The sequence below is a fragment of the Pungitius pungitius genome, chromosome 18 (assembly GCF_949316345.1).
Source record: "Pungitius pungitius chromosome 18, fPunPun2.1, whole genome shotgun sequence".
NCBI classification, from domain to species: domain Eukaryota; kingdom Metazoa; phylum Chordata; class Actinopteri; order Perciformes; family Gasterosteidae; genus Pungitius; species Pungitius pungitius.
The window spans coordinates 11813646-11833019 of NC_084917.1; the positions used below are offsets into that span (position 1 = coordinate 11813646).

The window sequence follows — 19374 nt, forward strand, 5'->3', positions numbered from 1 at the left end:
GTTGAGGTGAATTCAATTAAAAGCATTTCTATAAATAGATCCAGTCAGTATTCACTGGTAAAATGAAATATCCCACAGGACTAAAATTAAATTGTTCACTCTGTATCAAAGTATACCAATAATCATATATCAAATATCAAGGACCCAAAATACGACTCAACCATCCTATGATCAGGTCATGTCATCAAAGCAGCAGGTGTTGTAGACAAACATTTTAGAGTAGGTGTTCATATCTTAGTGTATGGTGGATGTGAGCTACTTTCTTCATACAACCCTCAAGCATGGTAAGTGAAAGCTTTACCATGGGGAACATTTGTGCTGATGCATCCATAGACCACCTCGTGTCGGCTTACCTATAACTTACTTTACTCAATTATGGACTTGATGAGGTGAAGAAAACATGTGTGTTATTTGTAGAAGATTGCGGCGTGGATATGGATGAAGCCGTGGCTGGTGTTGTTTTCCCGAAACCCAAACAAAGTTTAAAAAAAAAAGGCGAATCATATAAAATGTCCTTGTTTTTCCCTCTCCCATGATCCCTCTCTGTGGCTTTGACTCCTATTTGTGCAGTAAAGAGCAGCAGCGCTCAGCTAAGGCCATGTCAGTGTGGGAGCAGAGGACCAACCAGCTGAGGAGACACAACATAAGGACAAGCAGCGAGGCTTTGTTCAACGAGCTCGACCCGGAGGAACGCCTCCAGAAGTCCTCCACGCTCCATCTGCACCCGGACATGAAGACTCACCTGGACCGGCCGCTCGTGGTGGAGGCCAAGAACGGCGACAAACCCAGCAGGTCTCCCGAAGCGCCACGGGAGGAAGCCGGCAACCCCCGGCAAGACGGGGTGGGAGACAACTTCCACTCGCACCCCAGGAAGCACCACCGGCACCGCGACAGGAACGGGGAGAGAGGGGATGGGGGCGAAGCCCGCGGCGGGAGGCACCACACCCATCACAGCCGGAGCAGAGACCACAACGGCGACGGTGCCCAGGTGAGGGACAGGAGACGGGACAGCGGCAACGGCCGCGACGGAGGCCCGGGACAGCGGCACCACCAGCAGGCCGGCTCCCCCGAGGAAGAGGCCAAGGACGGTCGGGCAGGGGGAGAAGAGAGGGGGCACCGCCACCATCACTCCCATCGTGCACCAAGAGAGGGAAACGGGCTGGTGGCCAACGGTGCGCAGGGAGAGCGGAGGGGTGGAGGAGGAGGAGGAGGAGGAGGAGGAGGGGGGGGAGACAGTAATGGAGAGAGAAAGGGGCGCTGCTCTCGTATGGTCAGAGCTCAGTCCACTCTGGATGGAGACGACTGTAAGAGGAACAAGAATGGAGCCAAAGGTCACAGGTAAAGACTGCACAAAAATAAGTCAAAATCACACTGGAGTTTGTCAGTGCAGCACCCCGTTTCCATCGTGTAGCACTGCTCCTCGTGTTGTTGTGTGGCATGGTATTGAAGTTAGCGAGAGACGCACATCATTAGAAGTTGGTCCCACAACAATTGATTGGCGTCTCTTTGTGGCGACGGTGACTGAGTGGTTGAGCAGGGTCATATTTCAATCACGACCACTGCATGGTCGTCCCTGTCCTCATTGTATGAATGGGTGAATGATGACATGTAGTGTTAAAAAAGCATTTTTTGAGTAGACGGAAGACGTTTCATTTACCACTTAAAGTGACTATAATCACTATTATAATAACAATGTATTAAACGACAATGTAAAATGGGTAGCTCGTAGCAATGAACCTACACCTGCAGTTCCTCTCAACTTCACATTGAAGATTCACAGGATTTTTACCTAATGGTGTGCTGAACTATTGTGGTGGCCTCTCACCACTCTTTTTTTTTCAAATTAAAAGGTTGGAAAAATAAGCATACAATACCTGGTCAGCATACAAATCAAGCAGATATGGTTTGGGAATCGGTGGTGGACATAGTAGAGCAAGAAGTTATTTTAGTGAGGTTGTTGGCTAACAAGAAAGCAGATCAACTGAAACGGTGGTGATGTGTTTTGTGTTCAATTTCTTTCCGTGGCCTCCAAGAGGGAAAATGATTCCAGCATTAAGGTACGATATTTAGCTCTTATAAAATCCCCCCCAACAGACGAATTAGAGCACAGCAGAAATGTGACATCAATTCCTGAAAGCTCTCAACATTCCACCAAAGTTGCTGTCTGAATAAATGTGAACCCAGAAAACAGACCCACAGTTGCAGAGTCTTGCTTCATTTTATATCTTCTCGTCAGTTTTAAATATGAGTCTATGTGGTATAAAAGCGGCATTTCAAAACATCCAAACGCTCGCTATAGCACTCTGATTGGCTTGTTAGGTAATAGAACAAAATCCGTTAATCCGTGCAGCCGTTTTTATTTGTGCATAAACACAATAGAACTGTGTTTGGAGAAACAGTAAACACCATCTTGCAGCCTGCTGCCACTTATATTGTGATTTGTTTCCCAGGAGGACAGAATCCTACTCGTATGGATCTCATTTGTCAGAAAATGCTCGAAGCATCCTGTATGTTTCAAGCGTTTGAGTATAATGAAGCGCGTGATAAGACGCACATCTCTTTCCCCAGGGACAGGCAGACGGATTCGGAGGAGGACGGCCTCGCCTCCAGTCCTCTGCAGCCGATGCGGAGTGGCCGGAGTCTGGGAGAAAAGCAAGAGGATGCCGACAACCAGAAGAACTCCACCAGGGCCAGCCAGGCGGGCCTCAACAGCAACGCCATCATCATCCCTGTCACCGTCACTTGCCCGCCCGGAGACACCACCATCATACCTGGTGAGGACTCTGCATATTAAGCTTTCAAACATCATTCACATTGTAACGGATTAAAACACCTCATTGTCATTGGTTTCCACTAGTGATTAGTCATTAAGGGTAATTAAAGCTAATTAAAAAATTCCAGCAAATCTACAGATCTCCCGAAAGAAATGAATGTGTAAAAATCTTAAGTAATAATTCATTCTAAAACCATGTTGTTTTTTGAGAAATATGAAATTATTGATGATCTATTTTAAAGGATGAAGAAAGTAAATGCAATCATGAAACAATTTCATAGAATCTGTGCCTCGTGGTTTATTGAGTGCGTTTATTTTTTTCCACACCAGTGAACAACATTGATTGCGACAACTTTGGACTCAGTGAGGAGAAGAAAGACCTGGAGGATGAGGAGGACGACGCAGCTAATGGGCCTCGGCAGATCCTTCCCTACAGCTCCATGTTCATCTTCGGGCAAACAAACCCGTAAGTCATAACTTTGAAGGGACTTGGAGGGGAGACAGACTAATATTAATAGTTTTATTCAAATGAAGGGCAACGGAAACTTCATAAAACCGTTTCATGATCAGACCTTTTCACCACGGGAACCAAGAGCACGGGGTGAATCCAAAGATGTTGCAGTCAATGCTTTGCTTATTCATGCATCCTTTGTTATTACTGTCTAAAATACCATTATTATTTTTATGTTATTTCAGTGCATTGGCAAAAATCTACAAAATCAAGCAAGAAGAAAAGATGACTAGTAATATGAAATGGCTTCAGAGGGTCGTAGTCAGGGATGTGAAGTGTCTTCTCTCTGGTTGTGATTTACAAAGCTGGTACCGCTGATGATACCAGTGACATCAGCTTGAGCTGGACTCCAAGCACAGTTCTGGGATCAGTCCTGATGTTCTGTTTCTGCTTACTAGTGACTAGTTCAAATACTTCCCTCAGTGAATACTTTCACTGTGAAGGCTCTGACTGTTTTCTATGCAGTTACACATTTAAACACAAGGTACATGAACAGCTTTGAGGATCGACTTCATAGTCGTTCCACCAGTTTTGCCGACACAAGAGCGGAGTTGAGTTGGATCAGTTTGCGGCACATCTGCTTGTCCATAAGGTTTGAAGATCCGTCCCTGCATTCTGGGACATAGTAGAGACACGTTTGAACTCTCCTTTTCAGAGATCTTCTGGCAGATCCTGCCATTGTATAACCAGGGTGAGAGCTGTGAATGCAGTGTCTCTTCTCTATGCTGACGATGTAGTTCTGTTGGCTGGAGACCATCACCTCCAGCGCACACTGGGATGGTTTGGAGCTGAGCGTTAAGCAGTTGGGAAGAGCGCCAGCACCTCAGACCTTAAGCCAGAATGAAGGGTCGGTGTGACGGCTGGATAAGCATCTCAGGGTGATCAGCAGATTTAGCATTACATGTAGATTCCATTAAAAGACATAGAGGTCCTGGAGTTGTTTGGTAACCCTGATGTTGATGTCCACCTGGTGCGTTGACTTGACACAGAGGGATACAAGTGTTATGGGAGGACGTAACCTAGTGAGCAACTCAAGGCGTACTTTTGCATTTGTTTATGTGTGTGGTCTTGCAGTGTGCGGCGGCTGTGTCACTACGTGGTCAACCTGCGCTACTTTGAAATGTGCATCCTGATGGTCATCACCATGAGCAGCATCGCCCTGGCAGCCGAGGACCCAGTGCAAGCTAACGCGCCGCGCAACAACGTGAGCTACACGGACATCTAGACATCATGAATAAACATCTGCAAGTGCACCTCAAACACACTGCGTGTCAGGCACCCAGTTCACACAACTTCAAGCACATTTCATTTGGGCTGTTTAAGTCCTTCCTGACGGGGCTCGACGGGTTGCCCGTATCCAGGAGCCGGGGGACATTTTCTTTCTTTCATTTTGGTTGCAAAGCTGACAGAGCTTGTGACCTCTGACAGGGCAGAAGAACATGTCGGGCATAACTAGTCCGTTCACACACACAAGCTTCCTAAGGGTCTCAAACTGAAAATAGAAGTCTGTCTCTGATGAGTCAACTCAGAGGATATTGTCTCGCTCTCTGTTTTTGCAGATTCTCAAGTATCTGGACTATGTCTTTACTGGGGTCTTCACTTTTGAGATGGTGATTAAGGTGAGGGGGCTGAAAGAATGGAAGGATACTCAGATTTGACCTAAGGAATGTTTTGGTAATTTGCCGGTCAAAAAACTGGGATGAATGTGCTGGAAAATGAAAACTATTTTCAAAGTTTAAGTTACATAACACGATGGTTTCAACAGCATGTTTTTCATCCAATTAGGATTTAGGATTATAGTCATTTTCAGGCCAATTGAGCTTGGTTCATTGCACACAGCCAACAGCCCTGTCATTTCACTGGCATTGCTAATTGGGTTTGTGGTTTTACATTTCTCAGCAGTGATAACACTCTGTCCTATTTCCGAATGCATTAGATAATGAATGCACTGCGGGACTGAAAAGGAAAGGTACTAGATATTAAAACCAGAGGTCTTCTCAAGACTTTTCAGAAGGAAAAAGGGTTCTAAAAATAGGTCGTGAAACCACAAAAATGTCAGCTATCATTTTCAGCTATAAAACGATTCTGTTATATTTTTTCTGTGACTCAAGATGATTGACTTGGGACTGCTTCTCCATCCTGGCGCTTATTTCCGTGACCTGTGGAACATTCTGGACTTCATTGTGGTCAGCGGAGCTCTGGTGGCCTTTGCCTGCTCGTAAGTCGACATTTCCTTTATTTGTGGAGTGTTGCCCTCTCCTCACTGCAGGGACCGATACAACCGCACCACAACAGATGGCTGGTTGTCTTGGGTTAGGGTATTTGAAACTGATGTTACCTTCACTCTAGTCACCTTCTCTGGAGCAGGCTAGCATGCTAACACCCTGGGGCGTTCTAGTGTCTTTTTCCCAAATAGGGCGGGGGCCAGTAGTAGCGCTAACCCAAATGGAACAACGGCACTGCATGCCGTCAGCGCAAAACCAAGTGAGATAAAAAAAACAACAAGCTTCTCGTCTGTCAGAAGCGAGGGAACCATCACCACCATTCCAGAGATTCTTGGTCATTACTTTCCTCGGGATGACTTGCAGGGTTGCTTTTGAATGAAATTAAATGTGTCCGTTAGTAAGCAAGGATCGCTAATTAGCATTAGTTTCCGTTCGAACAGGCGTTTTTTTAATCAGTGGTCATCTACCGGCGCTGCCTTGGTGATCCACCTATTGAGCAGCGCTGCTGTAGGTGCAATGTGGGCATCCAGGGCCTTCAGTAGTAGCAACTTTGTATTTGGTCCAATAAACACATTCACTTAATAGATTGTTATATGTATAATATTTTATATATTATATATTTTTACCTGTGGGGGGGGGGGACACCCACCGCTTCCATTCACATGTTTGGTATTGAATTCAATCGGTTGGTATCTGTTACTTTAAGGCAACGTGTATAGAAGGGGTAGTATTGTTGCTTTGGTAACCTGCAGCTCATGATACCTTGAAGAATATTAAACTGATAACATCTGTGCTTAAAGTGCCCTGTTAGGCGGTAGGAAATAAATGTTATCCATAGCCACGGTATAAAGGCGGTTAATTAGCCCCTCGACGCTTACAGACCTGCATTTTTGGCCCCTGACGTAAGAAGGTGATTACATATTCTGTTTCATCCAGCGCTGACTGATATTTCCCAGACAGTATATCCGCTAGTCTGTCCTGACAGTTGGTCCACAGTTAGTCCCCTGTGTATTTTCTTTGTACTGCTTCTTGTCGCTCAGATCTCTTCTCTTTCGCCAGCTGTGGATTGATGCTTCTCTCTGTCTTTTATCTGTTTTTGACTGTTTCTGTTATCTCTCTTTCACTTTTCCCCCGTCCTCTTTGGTTTTCTGGTTCGGATTGCTTTCAGGAGCCTTATGGGGTAATGCTGCCTGCTCTCTCTGCCTGTGTATTTGTCCATGTCCTCGTTTATTTTCGTTTTTTGTCTTCTGTTTTCCTTCATCTCCATCTTAGCCTGTGTCATTTGCGGAGTTCATTGATGCGTCTGCAGCAGCGTCCCTCTCTCAGCCATATTTTTTGAACAAATGTCATATTTTGTCATTTACTTTTCTTATCATCATTGTCACAGTCAGGATCAAAGATTTGGGCATTTACTCTGTTCATGTTATGTGAGTGCGTTTGTCTTACATCTGCAATCGGGTTACACAAGTGCATTTACCTGTTTTCCAACTGTTGCATATATTTTAGACGTGTTCGTTGGAACAATATACATAATTCATAGCGTGGCAGCACTGTGAATCAGAAACCTACCGTTTAGTCGGACACAGGCTTTTAGAAGAGTAGATGGTGTTTGAGATATCCATTAACACAAATGAAATGAGTGCTGCAGTCCATAATAAATGCACAAGTATAACGATGCTGATTGAAATATATTAAGGAGAGTGAGCCGTAGATAAAAAGCTCTTTTTATTTTATTGAATACTAAAATTATAATAAGGCTGCAAAAGGATGAAGCTTTCAGTATCAGAATGTGTCTGACCAGAAATTTAGATTTATTCTAAAACCACTGTTCATATAATGGAATACTTTCAGAGTATAATAGCATCATAATATTCAGCAGTCTCAGTCCAGTATGACGTCTCCCTGACAAAACAAAGGTAAAAGACCAACGGGGTTTATCAGATTCGAACGCATCCCTCCACCCAAAGTTCACATCCCGTATCATCTCTACCATCAACTCACATTCATGGTATGTAAGCGTGTAACCGGCTACATTCACACTGCACTGAGGATAGTCGACTGCCGTCCTGACGAGGCAAGAAACAATCAGAAAGGGTTAGGAGAAAACAAAGACAAACTGCAAATATGTTATTGTAAAATCCTAAACGGCTGTCATCCATCTTAGAGATCCAGCCTCGACCTGCTACATCGGCAGGTGTGCTCACTTTCCGATTTACCCTAAAATGATTTGTCCAAACTGTCTCTCTGCCCGGCCGACTTCATTTGTCACATAAACGTTGTGGTGGCTCGGAACCGTTTTCTGTGTCTATTTTCTACACCTCGGTCCTTTGCACACGTGCAGGAACATGACCTGCCCACTTTATATCCAGATGGCTGGACTCTCCTAAGACACACTCTTCAGCAGGACAAAACATTAAAAGAAATTGCAAATGTGTGGACATGAATCCAGTGCAGGTGAAATAAACCCCACTTAGATCAAGGCGGCAGTTAAGGTTTGTATTTCGGTGCATAACAGATTTGTTTGACGAGGTCTTTCTCAGCTACAAGTGTGAACGTAGTCGTACGTGTCCTCTCATCTTTGTTTCTCTCTCAGTGAAGAAGTGTCCATGATTCTTATTGCCCTATAAATGTGTTATATTCCTCTGTGAGGTACACACGCTATCACTGCAATATTTGATCCAACGTGTCTGTTGCTTCACTCTTTCACAGGTCAATTAGTTGAAGTTCCTTTTTTATTTGTCTCTTTGGTTTTTCTTTTCGATGTAAGTTTTAAAAGGCCAATTAATGCCACTGTATCTTCATGCTTGTGTGACATCAGCTTAAAATGTCTGCTTTGCTCTGTCTTTCTATGCTTGTGCGCTCTATTTATGTGGGTGATGTTTGTGTGTTATGTTTGTCATTGATTTTTTTTCCTCATTAGATCGCATCAAAGCGTGTCCAGGTGGGAACTGTCCCTAACAACCTTTTGCTTATTGCCCCCCCCCCCCCCCCCCTCCCCCCCCCCAACTCTTTTTTCCTCATACGTGAAAAACCTGTTATCAACCTGTCTGAATAGATTCTAGGAAAGACCATGGTCCCCCCCCTCCCTCCCTCCTCTCTCACCTCCAGTCCCAATATTGGGAATTTCAGACAATATTGGGAACTCCACGTCATAGCTTTCAGAAGAACAACATATAGCTGCTGACATGCACCAGTATGAATAGACTTTCACTTGTAAACTCATCAGATGAATCGGAGCTTGGACTGAGGCAGTGAAGCTGAGATGACTCATGTCATGATGAAGAGGGATGACCTCACATGGCTGCTGAGCAAATTTTAGGCAAATAGCATATTTAACCTGCGCCACAAACACATCTGCTCTGTAAAACACTTTACACACAATTAAGAAACCAAAATGGACACTTTTGAAAAGTTTTGGGTGATGATGACGCCCCCTAGTTTTTTACCAATGTGAAACTGTCCATTGGGCAGACTGACACACCAGGTTGGCGAGAGAGAGTTGAGTTAGCGATGAAACAAAGCTTACCACCAACGTCAGTCTGCAAGCTAAATGGCTGCATTAAACAGTACTAACAGTTAAAACATATTCAAAAGATGGCAGAGTCCACTAACCAATACGGCAATGTTTTTTCAGTTAAAGCAACCGGTGCTGAGTCACTGAGAACACACACCCTTGTATCCATGCACACAAACACACACACACACACACACACATTACATCTCCTTTTCCCACGGCCCTTCTGAAAGCTATTGGGAGGCTGTTCTTGCCGTCACAATGTGTCGCGGTCCTCGAATAGCGAGGACTGGCATTGAGTTTGCAGACTGCATGCCAGGGTAACAGAGTCACCCGAGCATGAGAGCCGCATGCCAACTTGTTAGTGTTCCACTGAGAAAGGAAAGGCCTAAAATGTTTGGCACCGCGCTGTTCTCCCGCAGTACGTAACAGACTTTTACAAACAGTATTATTTATTATTGAACTGTTGGTTTTCACAGTGCCTGGATACTCTTATTTGGCCAATTGGGTGTATTTTTTGGGGGTGTCTGACTGATCCGAGCCTGCGTGGGGGTCTGTCTTTGGGTTTGGAGGTACAGGGAGGAAAGGCTGAGACAGGAAGGTGGTAAAAGCCAAATAATAGTGCTTTATTTTACAGAGACATTCGTCTTCATGCTATTTCTATAGAAAGAAGCCGGTACCTTATTTCCCTGGAAAGGACTTAACATAGAAAATAATATTCAATTGCCCATCATGCACAAGAAAAAAACAGGTAATTGCCAGAGGTGGTTAGGTAGAAAATTGTTTTTATTTTTAGGGTGTTTTTCTGGGAGGAACAGGAAAGGTCTTACTGGAAATATATATTCTTTTATAGCACAATCTACCGTGGCAATAACCAAAATACATTTAATTGAATCAATTTCTAAATTGTATGTAGACTGCATTACAGTTTGCTATATTTGTCCTTTTTCAGCCTGTCAAGCTTTCCATTGTAGTTCAGCACATGTGCAGTTTGATGAATTTAGCACATTGACCTCTCACAAGTGGCTGTATTCTATTTTAGCTAGCGAACATTAACTAGTGTATGCATGCTAACATTTACATCTTTGTTTAGAGCATTTTGCTAAACCGTTAGTCAATCTCTACACTTCTGCTCTTGTGTTTTGGATAGGTTACAATAGAAGACACAACCGAGAGAGACTTGTAAAACACAATTCATGTAGAGTTTACAATTTTGAGCTTGAACAAACGGCACTCTTTTTACAGTTCTGAAGTACTTTTAAATATTGTTTTAGTTGCTAACTAATGCTGGTGTAAGAAGAAACGGGGTCCCATGGGGCGACTAACAGACTTTTAGACCCAATCGTTTCTCTAGTATTCTTGTGTCCTTCTCCACATCCTTCACACAAGGATGTATTGCAGTGCACACACAGATATGAAAACACTTCCAATTTCTAAATCGCAGAATCGCAGAAACAAACATCAATCCCTTTTTATAAAGAGTGACAGCCACACTATGTGCACATGGAAATGATTAATTAAAAGACCCTCTTACGTTGTCCTTGGCCAATGTCTGAGTCTGAGTGAACAATGGCTCAGCTGTATCCCATTAGTACGACCGAGCTTTTACCCCCCACTAAGTCGAACTAACACACCTCCCACTCTGAGACCAGTTATCAAAACCTGCAACATCTGCAATGACTGATAGCAGTGGTTCCTGCAAAGAAGCTGCTTCTTTGTGCTTTCCCTCCACACAGTGTGGAATGTCTGGGTGTTATTCTACAGAAACACCCTGCAATATGCTGCAGGTAGATTTTTAAAATGGGTGTTGAGGGAAAAGGTGCTGGAATTTTGTTTTGAACTAAAAGGTGAAATACCTCAAAGGAAAGTAATTCACAAGCTAATCATGTATTTGCAGGAAAATGCGATTATTCATGGTGAGTGGAGGACAAACATTTGTGAAAGCAAAAGAAATAGAACAAAAAAAAGAGACAAAAGGAAAAAGGGAAGAACTGAAAACTTGAAGAGAGGGATGAGAGAGCTCAGGGGAAAATAATATAAGGAATGAAAAAATAAGAATGAACAAAAGAGAAGGACAAACGTTAAGAGAAGGACATTCAATGACAAAAATCAAAGAAGAAATGGAAGAATAATAAAGTGGTGGAGCCGCGTCTGATATTTGCACTCACGCGCAGTACTTGAATGAATCTTCCTCCACTGTTGCATGCATCTGTAGAATAACTCATTTGCATGTACTCTACTAACAGAATCTAACAAGGTATCTATCCACGTGCACAGTACACCTGATGAACCACAGTCTTGCTGGTGTTACTGGAGGATGGGCCGAAAGGGTTAACGTGCATGCCAGTGACACCGCGCCGCCCGGACTAACTGTACTCTCAATCTGCACAGAGGGACGAAGGGCAAGGACATCAACACCATCAAGTCCCTGAGGGTCCTCCGAGTCCTGCGGCCGCTCAAGACCATTAAACGGCTTCCCAAGCTGAAGGTACGGTAATCCAATCCGTCACCCATCCCAGTGCATCACAAGAAAAAACAACAACAACAAAGCAGAGCAGCCAGCTGGGGCCGGTGTCAGTCACACGCCGCCATGAGTCAAATGCATTCAGAGTCCACCGAGGAGGAATTGCTGTTCCTGATTTACGACAGCCGCGTTTTGAATGGTATTTAAATCTAGGATCTCTCTCTCACTAATGAAGCTCTTGAACGCTTTGACCTTTGTGGTGCTCTCTGTCGTGGAGACTGGAGAAGTTAAAGTCACACACATTGGAGGTAAGTGACAGAAAATGGCTTCTTTTACTGGAGGCGTCCTGTGCCAGGATGCTTAGTCACGGACAGCTTGCGACTCCCCGACTACGCGCTCCTCTAAAGACACGGATACAAAAGGGAGAGACCGGACTCCAGAGTACTTTGATCCCCGGGGGTAATCCGTTTCTATACAAACACTCGTGGCTCGAGAAGTTTGACATTCTGAAATTGTACGTAGTACCTCTAGGTAAACAATGTATTGTGACCCTCATCATGACCGTCAGCTGTTGCCTCTGACGCAGAAACGACAGCCTCCCTCTGGTGCGTGAAGGCAGTAGATCTTCTAAAAGTAATGGAGCTGACAGAAGATGAAAGATCTGATTGGAGTAATAGAAGTGGGATGATTGAGGTTGATCAGAGCTGCCAGTAAGACGCTCATCCACAACTCCTCCTGGATGCTTGACGGACAGGCTGGCAGCGTAGGGGAGAAATGTGCTCTGTCGCCTCTCAGGAGACAGAAGCTTCGAAGGCCGATCACTCACGCAGCCCGCGGATCCATCGGGTAGATTGCCTGCGTGTCGGGATGGATAGGCGGAGCGCTTCATCTCACAGGGAGAAGGAAAGAGCTGAAAAGAGAGTGTGTTGGACAGGGAGGCGGGCTCCATGCGACAGGCGTGTTCCTGTACTCAAGCAAGCATTGATGGCTCTTAAGACATTGTGATATCTGGCCCTAAAACAGGGAAGAATTTCAATGAAAAAAAGGTTCTACTTTTTAATTCTTGAAGCAGATTCAAGGTGAGCGCTGTTGAAAATATTATTTTCACCTTTTAGACAAATTAAGCTTAGTTAACCACAAACTCTGCTTCCATACCTTTAGTGGCCACTAGAAAAAGAAGCAATGCTGTGCGGAGGAACTCTATCCAATTTCTTTTCTTCCTCAGAAGTTTGATAAAATATTATAAAATTGACTGAATCCCTTTTTATATTTTGAGTTTATGTTTTCAAAGCATTAAAAAGTCTTCAACTTTAAATTCAACCTACGCGTTTATTTTTAATGAATTTAGGGTGTTTTTCATTCTGTTTAGTCTATGTCACGACCGGACAATGGTCCCGAACCCAAATGCACAACTCATACGACGAGGTTCTCCAAAAAAATCAAAGTTTATTAACAAAAAGGGGCAAGAGCCGATGAAATGGAAATCACTCGTGGGAGAGGAAAAACTTACATTAAATCAAAGAACAAAAACAAATCCATAATATAAACTCTAGCTGAGGAGTGACACGGCGGTTCCATGACCCGGGACAAGACGAACTGGCACAGGACAAAGGGAGACTCAGACAATATATACACACACAGGGTGGGGGCACAGGAAACAATCAGACAGACACAGGAGGAAGGGGCAAGTTGCCTGACACAAGAGGAGGGTTCATTTTCAAAATAAAACAAACTCACGAGACAGACACGAGACAGCTTCACTAACATAATTTCCTGGACATGACAGTCTATGCGTTTTCACGCCTCATCTTTGTAGTTTACATCTAAGCTGGGGTTCTTCCACACACTTCAACCCACCTACATCCCTAGTGGACTTCTCCTTCTTTAATTTATTAGCTTGCTTTACTGATCAATAAGGCATGCAGGAGGTCAAGCTGAATTTGAAGTTTCATTTTTCTCCACGTATAAACAAAAATGTCAAATAAAGTGGCCTACTACTGAAGCCCTACTTCAAAAATGCAATAATTTACCATTTTTTCAATTTCAATTTCACGAGAATGGAGAGACCTCAAGCAACGCCTTCCCTTTATTGATTTGAGCGTGTGCTTGTGGGTTGTCTTTTCTTGCAGGCGGTGTTCGACTGTGTCGTGAACTCTCTGAAGAACGTTCTCAACATCCTCATCGTCTACATGCTCTTCATGTTCATCTTCGCTGTTATCGCTGTTCAGCTCTTCAAGGGCAAATTCTTCTACTGCACCGACGAGTCCAAAAGTCTGGAGAAAGACTGCAGGTACCTAAACTGCCACATTCTCTTTTATTTAAGATGATCTTGTCTTTATCTCTGTTGCCTCCTTTCACCTGGTTCTCGTCCCTCTCGTCCAGGGGTCAGTTCCTGGACTACCACAAGGATGACGTGGCAGCTCAACCAAGAGAGTGGAAGAAGTACGATTTCCACTACGACAATGTTCTCTGGGCCTTCCTCACGCTCTTCACGGTGTCCACTGGGGAGGGCTGGCCGCTGTAAGTCAGAGCCACATCACTGTTTCTACTGGGGCCCAGTACAAACAATCTAAATCTCACCAATTGTGGGTTCATGTTACCCAAAGGACACCGCAGCTTTCCCACACACTAGTGAAACTGGGGTAATGTGAGCTGCAAAATCCTGTTATTGCCGACCTTCTCCTGACCTCTGTTGCTCCTTAAGTAGAGTTGTTATGTTATTAAAGACGGCCTCTGAGCGAGGCGTTACTAATGGGTGTTACTAACGCTTTGCAGTCATTGGCTCAGGTTACCGCCTCATGGAAAGGGAGGCGTGAGCTGAAAGGGTATTTGGTCGGTTACAATCTATAACCACTCCGCCAGATGCAACCAGATATTACACACTGTCCCTTCAAGGCAATCACTAATGGATAAATCAGGGTTAAATTGGGTTAAAAGGTAAAGAAGGCCCAGATACAGGACTTTAGATCTGTTTATTCTTGTAGTTGAAGTGTTGTTGAATCATTTCTTCTTCTTCCTGTTAGAACGTCTTTGAGTGAATTGCACTGTAAAGCACTCATCACACCTGGAGCCGCATCGGATTCCTCCCAGGCTTAATTACTGTGCGTTTTCTAAAGATGCAATCAAAGCTCATTGAATAAATCTCTTCAGTCTGCTTTTCTCCTCGCCTGAGCTAAAGTGTCACAGACAGATTTATTATCATCATCTCCATCTCCGTCAAGGACTTTAGATGGATGTTTACTCATTTCATTCATTGTATTTACCCGATGATGAAACGTGAATTGTAAAACAGACTCAGCTGGTCACGGTCATCTAAAATCACACACAGCCAAACAAGAAGTGACAGCATGTTTTTACATCTAGTAAAAGTATAAGGTTCAAAAGGATTACGATTTGGGATATTTGAATTATCATTTTTAATTAAAATGTGTGCATTGTGCAAATGGGTACAAACCATAGTGGCTTGTCTGTGACGATGAGTGGAGCTGACGTGGAGCTCCTAAAACACAGAATACAAATTCATGATGATAATATATAATCGTCGGACTGGTGCAGTCTTTGAGCAGATTCAATGTCGCTTCTCCCGGATAGCAGATGGTCCAAGTATTCACATGCAAGGAGCTACTTCTTTTCCTTAAAAGCCTTTCACAGACTTGAATGTAATGTCAGTCTACCATCCCGGATCCTTTACTTTTGTGCTCCTGGCAGTGAACATTTTTGCTAACAACCGTGGTCGTGCTTTCAAACAAAACAAGACAAGACTGGACACTGGACTTTTATTTTATTTATTTTTTTATTTATTTGTTTCTTCTGTGATTCTGTGGTTTATTTTCCTTCTGGGGCACTAAGAGAAAAGACCGATGCCGACGCTCTCAGCGAGGTGGTTTTCTCATCATTCTCATATATGCACAAGTTTCCCGAAAACCTTTGCACACAGCCACGCATTGCAAACCAAAGCGGGCACACGGGAATCAAGAAGCTCGTCAGAGAACCGCAGAGCTCTCGCTGATCTCACAGCAGGAGCTTCATTAACTCACCGGAGACACTTGTAACATTGCGTGAGCCAGTAAGAAAGAGACATTGGGCCCCACAGCCGCACCCCCCCTCCTTCTGTCAAAGGAGCAGAGGGCACCTCACTGTGCTGTGACTCACTCAGTCTTTATAAATAGCCTGTGTGAGGATTGAGGAGAGCTCCACAGGCAGCCTGGCTGGATATTTTGGGAGAGGTTCCCTGGATGTTCGTAGACGCGTTGCTTTTATTGTTATTTCATCAAGCTTTCTTGATTACACTAGGAAGCTTAGCAGAGCGTCGATCACTCTGATAAGGGGATGTAAATGGATGTAAATAAAAAAATGACAGTTTTGATAATCAGTAAATCAGGTATTCTTTCATTCAAAATAATCTATTTGTGAATGTCACCTTGTCATCTACATTCTGTTTTGTGTGCTGTTTGATAGTGTTGCAGCTAAACTGAAAGGTGACAGCCTGAATTCACTGAATCCCTCTTGACTTTTTATTTTTCCTGCTGTGAGCTTTTTGTGTTTGTATGGATATTAAGTCATCTCTTTCCTTCTTTTCAGGGTCTTGAAGCACTCCGTAGACGCCACTTATGAGGACAAGGGCCCCAGCCCGGGCTACCGCATGGAGACATCCATCTTCTACGTGGTCTACTTCGTGGTGTTCCCCTTCTTCTTCGTCAACATATTTGTGGCTTTGATCATCATCACCTTCCAGGAGCAAGGAGACAAGGCCATGTCAGAGTGCAGCCTGGAGAAGAATGAGGTGGGAGAGCGTGCTGCACTATGAAAACACCACGTCGACCCCTGTCCTCCACACGCAACAAGAACAAACGCCCGTTATTTCTGCAGAGGCGCTAGTTTCTGAAAATGTTTGTGTCTTGCATCACAAACGCTTTCTGCGTTTTAAATAATAGCACACGCGGATCCACTTCAAAACATCACTGCCAGGGAAATTAAATAAAACATGGCTTACAGATCCCTCAAAAAACACAGAGAAAACAGCAAGGTTTGTCCACTCCATTCAGACTTTGTTCAAATCCTTGCGCTTTCCTCTCTGTTTTGGCTTCATTTGTCATTTGTAAGCTTATGATTTGACAAACAACTTAGGAAATCTTCTTGTGGCGTGCTGACTGTCTTTTTAACTTTTGAGGGTGCTTCAGATTTACACACATATTTATTTGATTTTTTTGTCTCTTCATCAAACAGAGGGCTTGTATTGACTTTGCCATCAACGCCAGGCCGCTGACGAGATACATGCCGGAGAACAAGCAGTCCTTCCAGTACAGGATGTGGAAGTTTGTGGTGTCGCCCCCATTTGAGTACGCCATCATGACTTTAATCGCTCTCAACACAGTCGTGCTGATGATGAAGGTCAGTCCCTCTCTCCGCTCCAAGCATTGGCTCAGTGAGACTTTAGCTCCCAATATGATGCAGGCCAGTGTTGAAGTATTCAAGGGGATTGCAGAAGCAGTCTCCATGAATCTGTTTTTACATTTAATAATTTAACCATAAAGCCGAGATGCAACAGCACCTCAATAAAATGAAAAATCACACCGGTGCTCGCTGCTATCAGAAGGGCTTCTGTCTTGGATTCTCGTTTTCTAAAAAAATTTCAAATTGCATCCACTCTGAAAAGCTATTTAATGAGAAAAATAGTCTGAAAGGCTGTTCAGAGACGCTGCATTTAGACCTTTTGACACCGGGGGGCCTTTTTTTTATTCAGAACATCAAATTATCTGTTCCCAAACTGTTGTTTTTGACATGATTATTTTTAAACAGAACGCGTTTATGACACAGCGGAGAAAGGACGGGGTGTTCTGAAACCTAGGATGAAATGTGCTGGCCCTGTGCAGCCCTGCAGGACCTTAAAAAACAATGAGCAGCTGACTCACTGATGCATGTCAGAGCCTCCACCACCTGCCATTTATCTCAGTGACAAGACACAAAGCCTCTTGCTTGCATTTCTTTTACAGTTTTCAGCTTAATAAACATATGTGATAAAGTGTCACTTAAATGGGGGCTAAGGGTGAATCCGCGGTGGTTCTTCTCTCAAAATGATTCAGTGTACGTTTTCTCTCCTCAGTTCGACGGCGCCCCAGGCCTGTACGATTCCATGCTGAAATACCTGAACATCGTCTTCACAGCCCTATTCACGCTGGAGTGCATCCTTAAGATTATTGCCTTCGGCCCACTGGTGAGACCGTATGCTGCGCTGTGCTCTGCAAACACTAGACAATTATTCCTTATTATATTGTTTCTGTTTACACAGGAGGGGGAAACCTCTCTCAGGGAGGCTGGTGCGTACAGCGTCTCTCGCAGCGCTCAGTTAATTGCATGTTGTCTTTGTGAATGCTGAAACAAGGATTATTAGATATGTGGTCTACCATGGAAGATCTAATGAAGAAACTGTCCAAATGGGATGCTGAGCGTAAAAGCACATAAAAGGTATTGTACGAGAAAACCAAAATGTACGGTGTAAAATCTCACATTCCTGACTGAGGATTGGGAACTGGTAAGGAAGGGAAGGCATGAATGGAAGAGTGAGCAAGGACAATAAATCTTCCCCCGCCATGGGGCTGTCTGGCTCGCAGCGAGCCATTTCATCTCTGACTCTGTTTCCTTTACGAGGCCCATTTGTTAAATAGCTTTTCTCACACACCACTTGCCTCCACCTGTTTAGCTGTTAAGCCCAGACGGATGAGCTCGCATCTGCCGGTGTAAACACCCGGCTGCCCCCCACCCCCCCCCCCCCCCCCCCCCACCCCACCCTCCGGCAGCTGGATGATCGACCGGTCTGAGGGGAACCAGGCCACAAGCAGCCGCTCAGCAGTTAGCTCGTGCAGGGGATTGTGTCAGCATTTGTGTGTGTTGTATATGCACATATCGATTTGTGTGCCCAGGGGGATTCCGAGAGATCTCTAGTGTTTGGTGTTTGTTTTGTTTCTTTGATTTTCTTTGTTTTTATATTTTCTCATTCATCTTTGATAATCTGCTGTACACCACTGGGACCTTTTACATATCCACGTTTATGTAAATTCAACTCAATACAGAGACTGTAAATGTGCATCTGGCCTCAGGACTGACCTTTTTGATGTATTCAGTTGAGTATCAAGTCATTACCAAACTGTATAATAAGTCTTTGCTCCAATTTTGAGTGTGAATGGCATTAAATAATATAATCATGATACAATAAGCATCCAAGGAATAAGTGACGCTGAGCTTATTAACTACCTTAGGGGCGGTGAGGGGGGCTACGAGATGGCCCACAGGCTCAGACTTATTAAATATATTATGAAAATAACAATTAATGTTTTTATTTTTGCACAATACAAGCAAATGTGTTCTCTCTCCACCCTCTCTGTTGCTTAGAATTACCTGAAAGCAGCCTGGAATGTGTTTGACTTTGTGACTGTGCTCGGAAGCATCACAGACATCTTGGTCACGGAGATTAAGGTGAGCCCGTCCTCTGTGTGCCCTTCCTATTAGTGAAGTGTCGACACATGTGAACGCTTTTAATAATCATTTGACACATTAGGGGTGCGCTTTGCTTTCCGCTCTCACTTTTAATAAATAAATTTTAATTTATTTAAAATCGCACAATTTGATGTGATACAGGAAGCAGATTTAGTCTAGTCAGGAGCCAGAATGTTGTTTATATGCAATAGTTTAGTCTTGTAGGAAATGTCTTTTGTTATTTTTAACTGTCGGACTTGCAAATATTTTGAGTAAATTTTTTATTTGGTCTATAAAATGTCCAAAAATAGTAAAGACTGCCCAAGCAGACAGCTTCTTATTTTTATTTTTTTAAGTTAATTTACAAATTAAGTAAACAAAGAAAAACAGCATATGACAGCGAAAGACCAATAA

General features: G+C 43.8%; 1 protein-coding gene across 1 annotated transcript in view; it reads left to right on the forward strand.

Moving 5' to 3' along the window:
• cacna1bb (calcium channel, voltage-dependent, N type, alpha 1B subunit, b) overlaps nt 1–19374 on the forward strand; it is a 120870-nt gene that overhangs the window by 77915 nt on the left and 23581 nt on the right. Inside the window, exons 20-32 of the mRNA XM_062559039.1 lie at nt 571–1338; nt 2569–2774; nt 3104–3239; nt 4359–4488; nt 4844–4903; nt 5396–5502; nt 11415–11511; nt 13617–13777; nt 13870–14007; nt 16069–16270; nt 16714–16878; nt 17591–17701; nt 18877–18960. Of these exons, the coding sequence (XP_062415023.1) occupies nt 571–1338; nt 2569–2774; nt 3104–3239; nt 4359–4488; nt 4844–4903; nt 5396–5502; nt 11415–11511; nt 13617–13777; nt 13870–14007; nt 16069–16270; nt 16714–16878; nt 17591–17701; nt 18877–18960 (2365 nt within the window). The remainder of the gene's footprint in view (nt 1–570; nt 1339–2568; nt 2775–3103; nt 3240–4358; nt 4489–4843; nt 4904–5395; nt 5503–11414; nt 11512–13616; nt 13778–13869; nt 14008–16068; nt 16271–16713; nt 16879–17590; nt 17702–18876; nt 18961–19374) is intronic.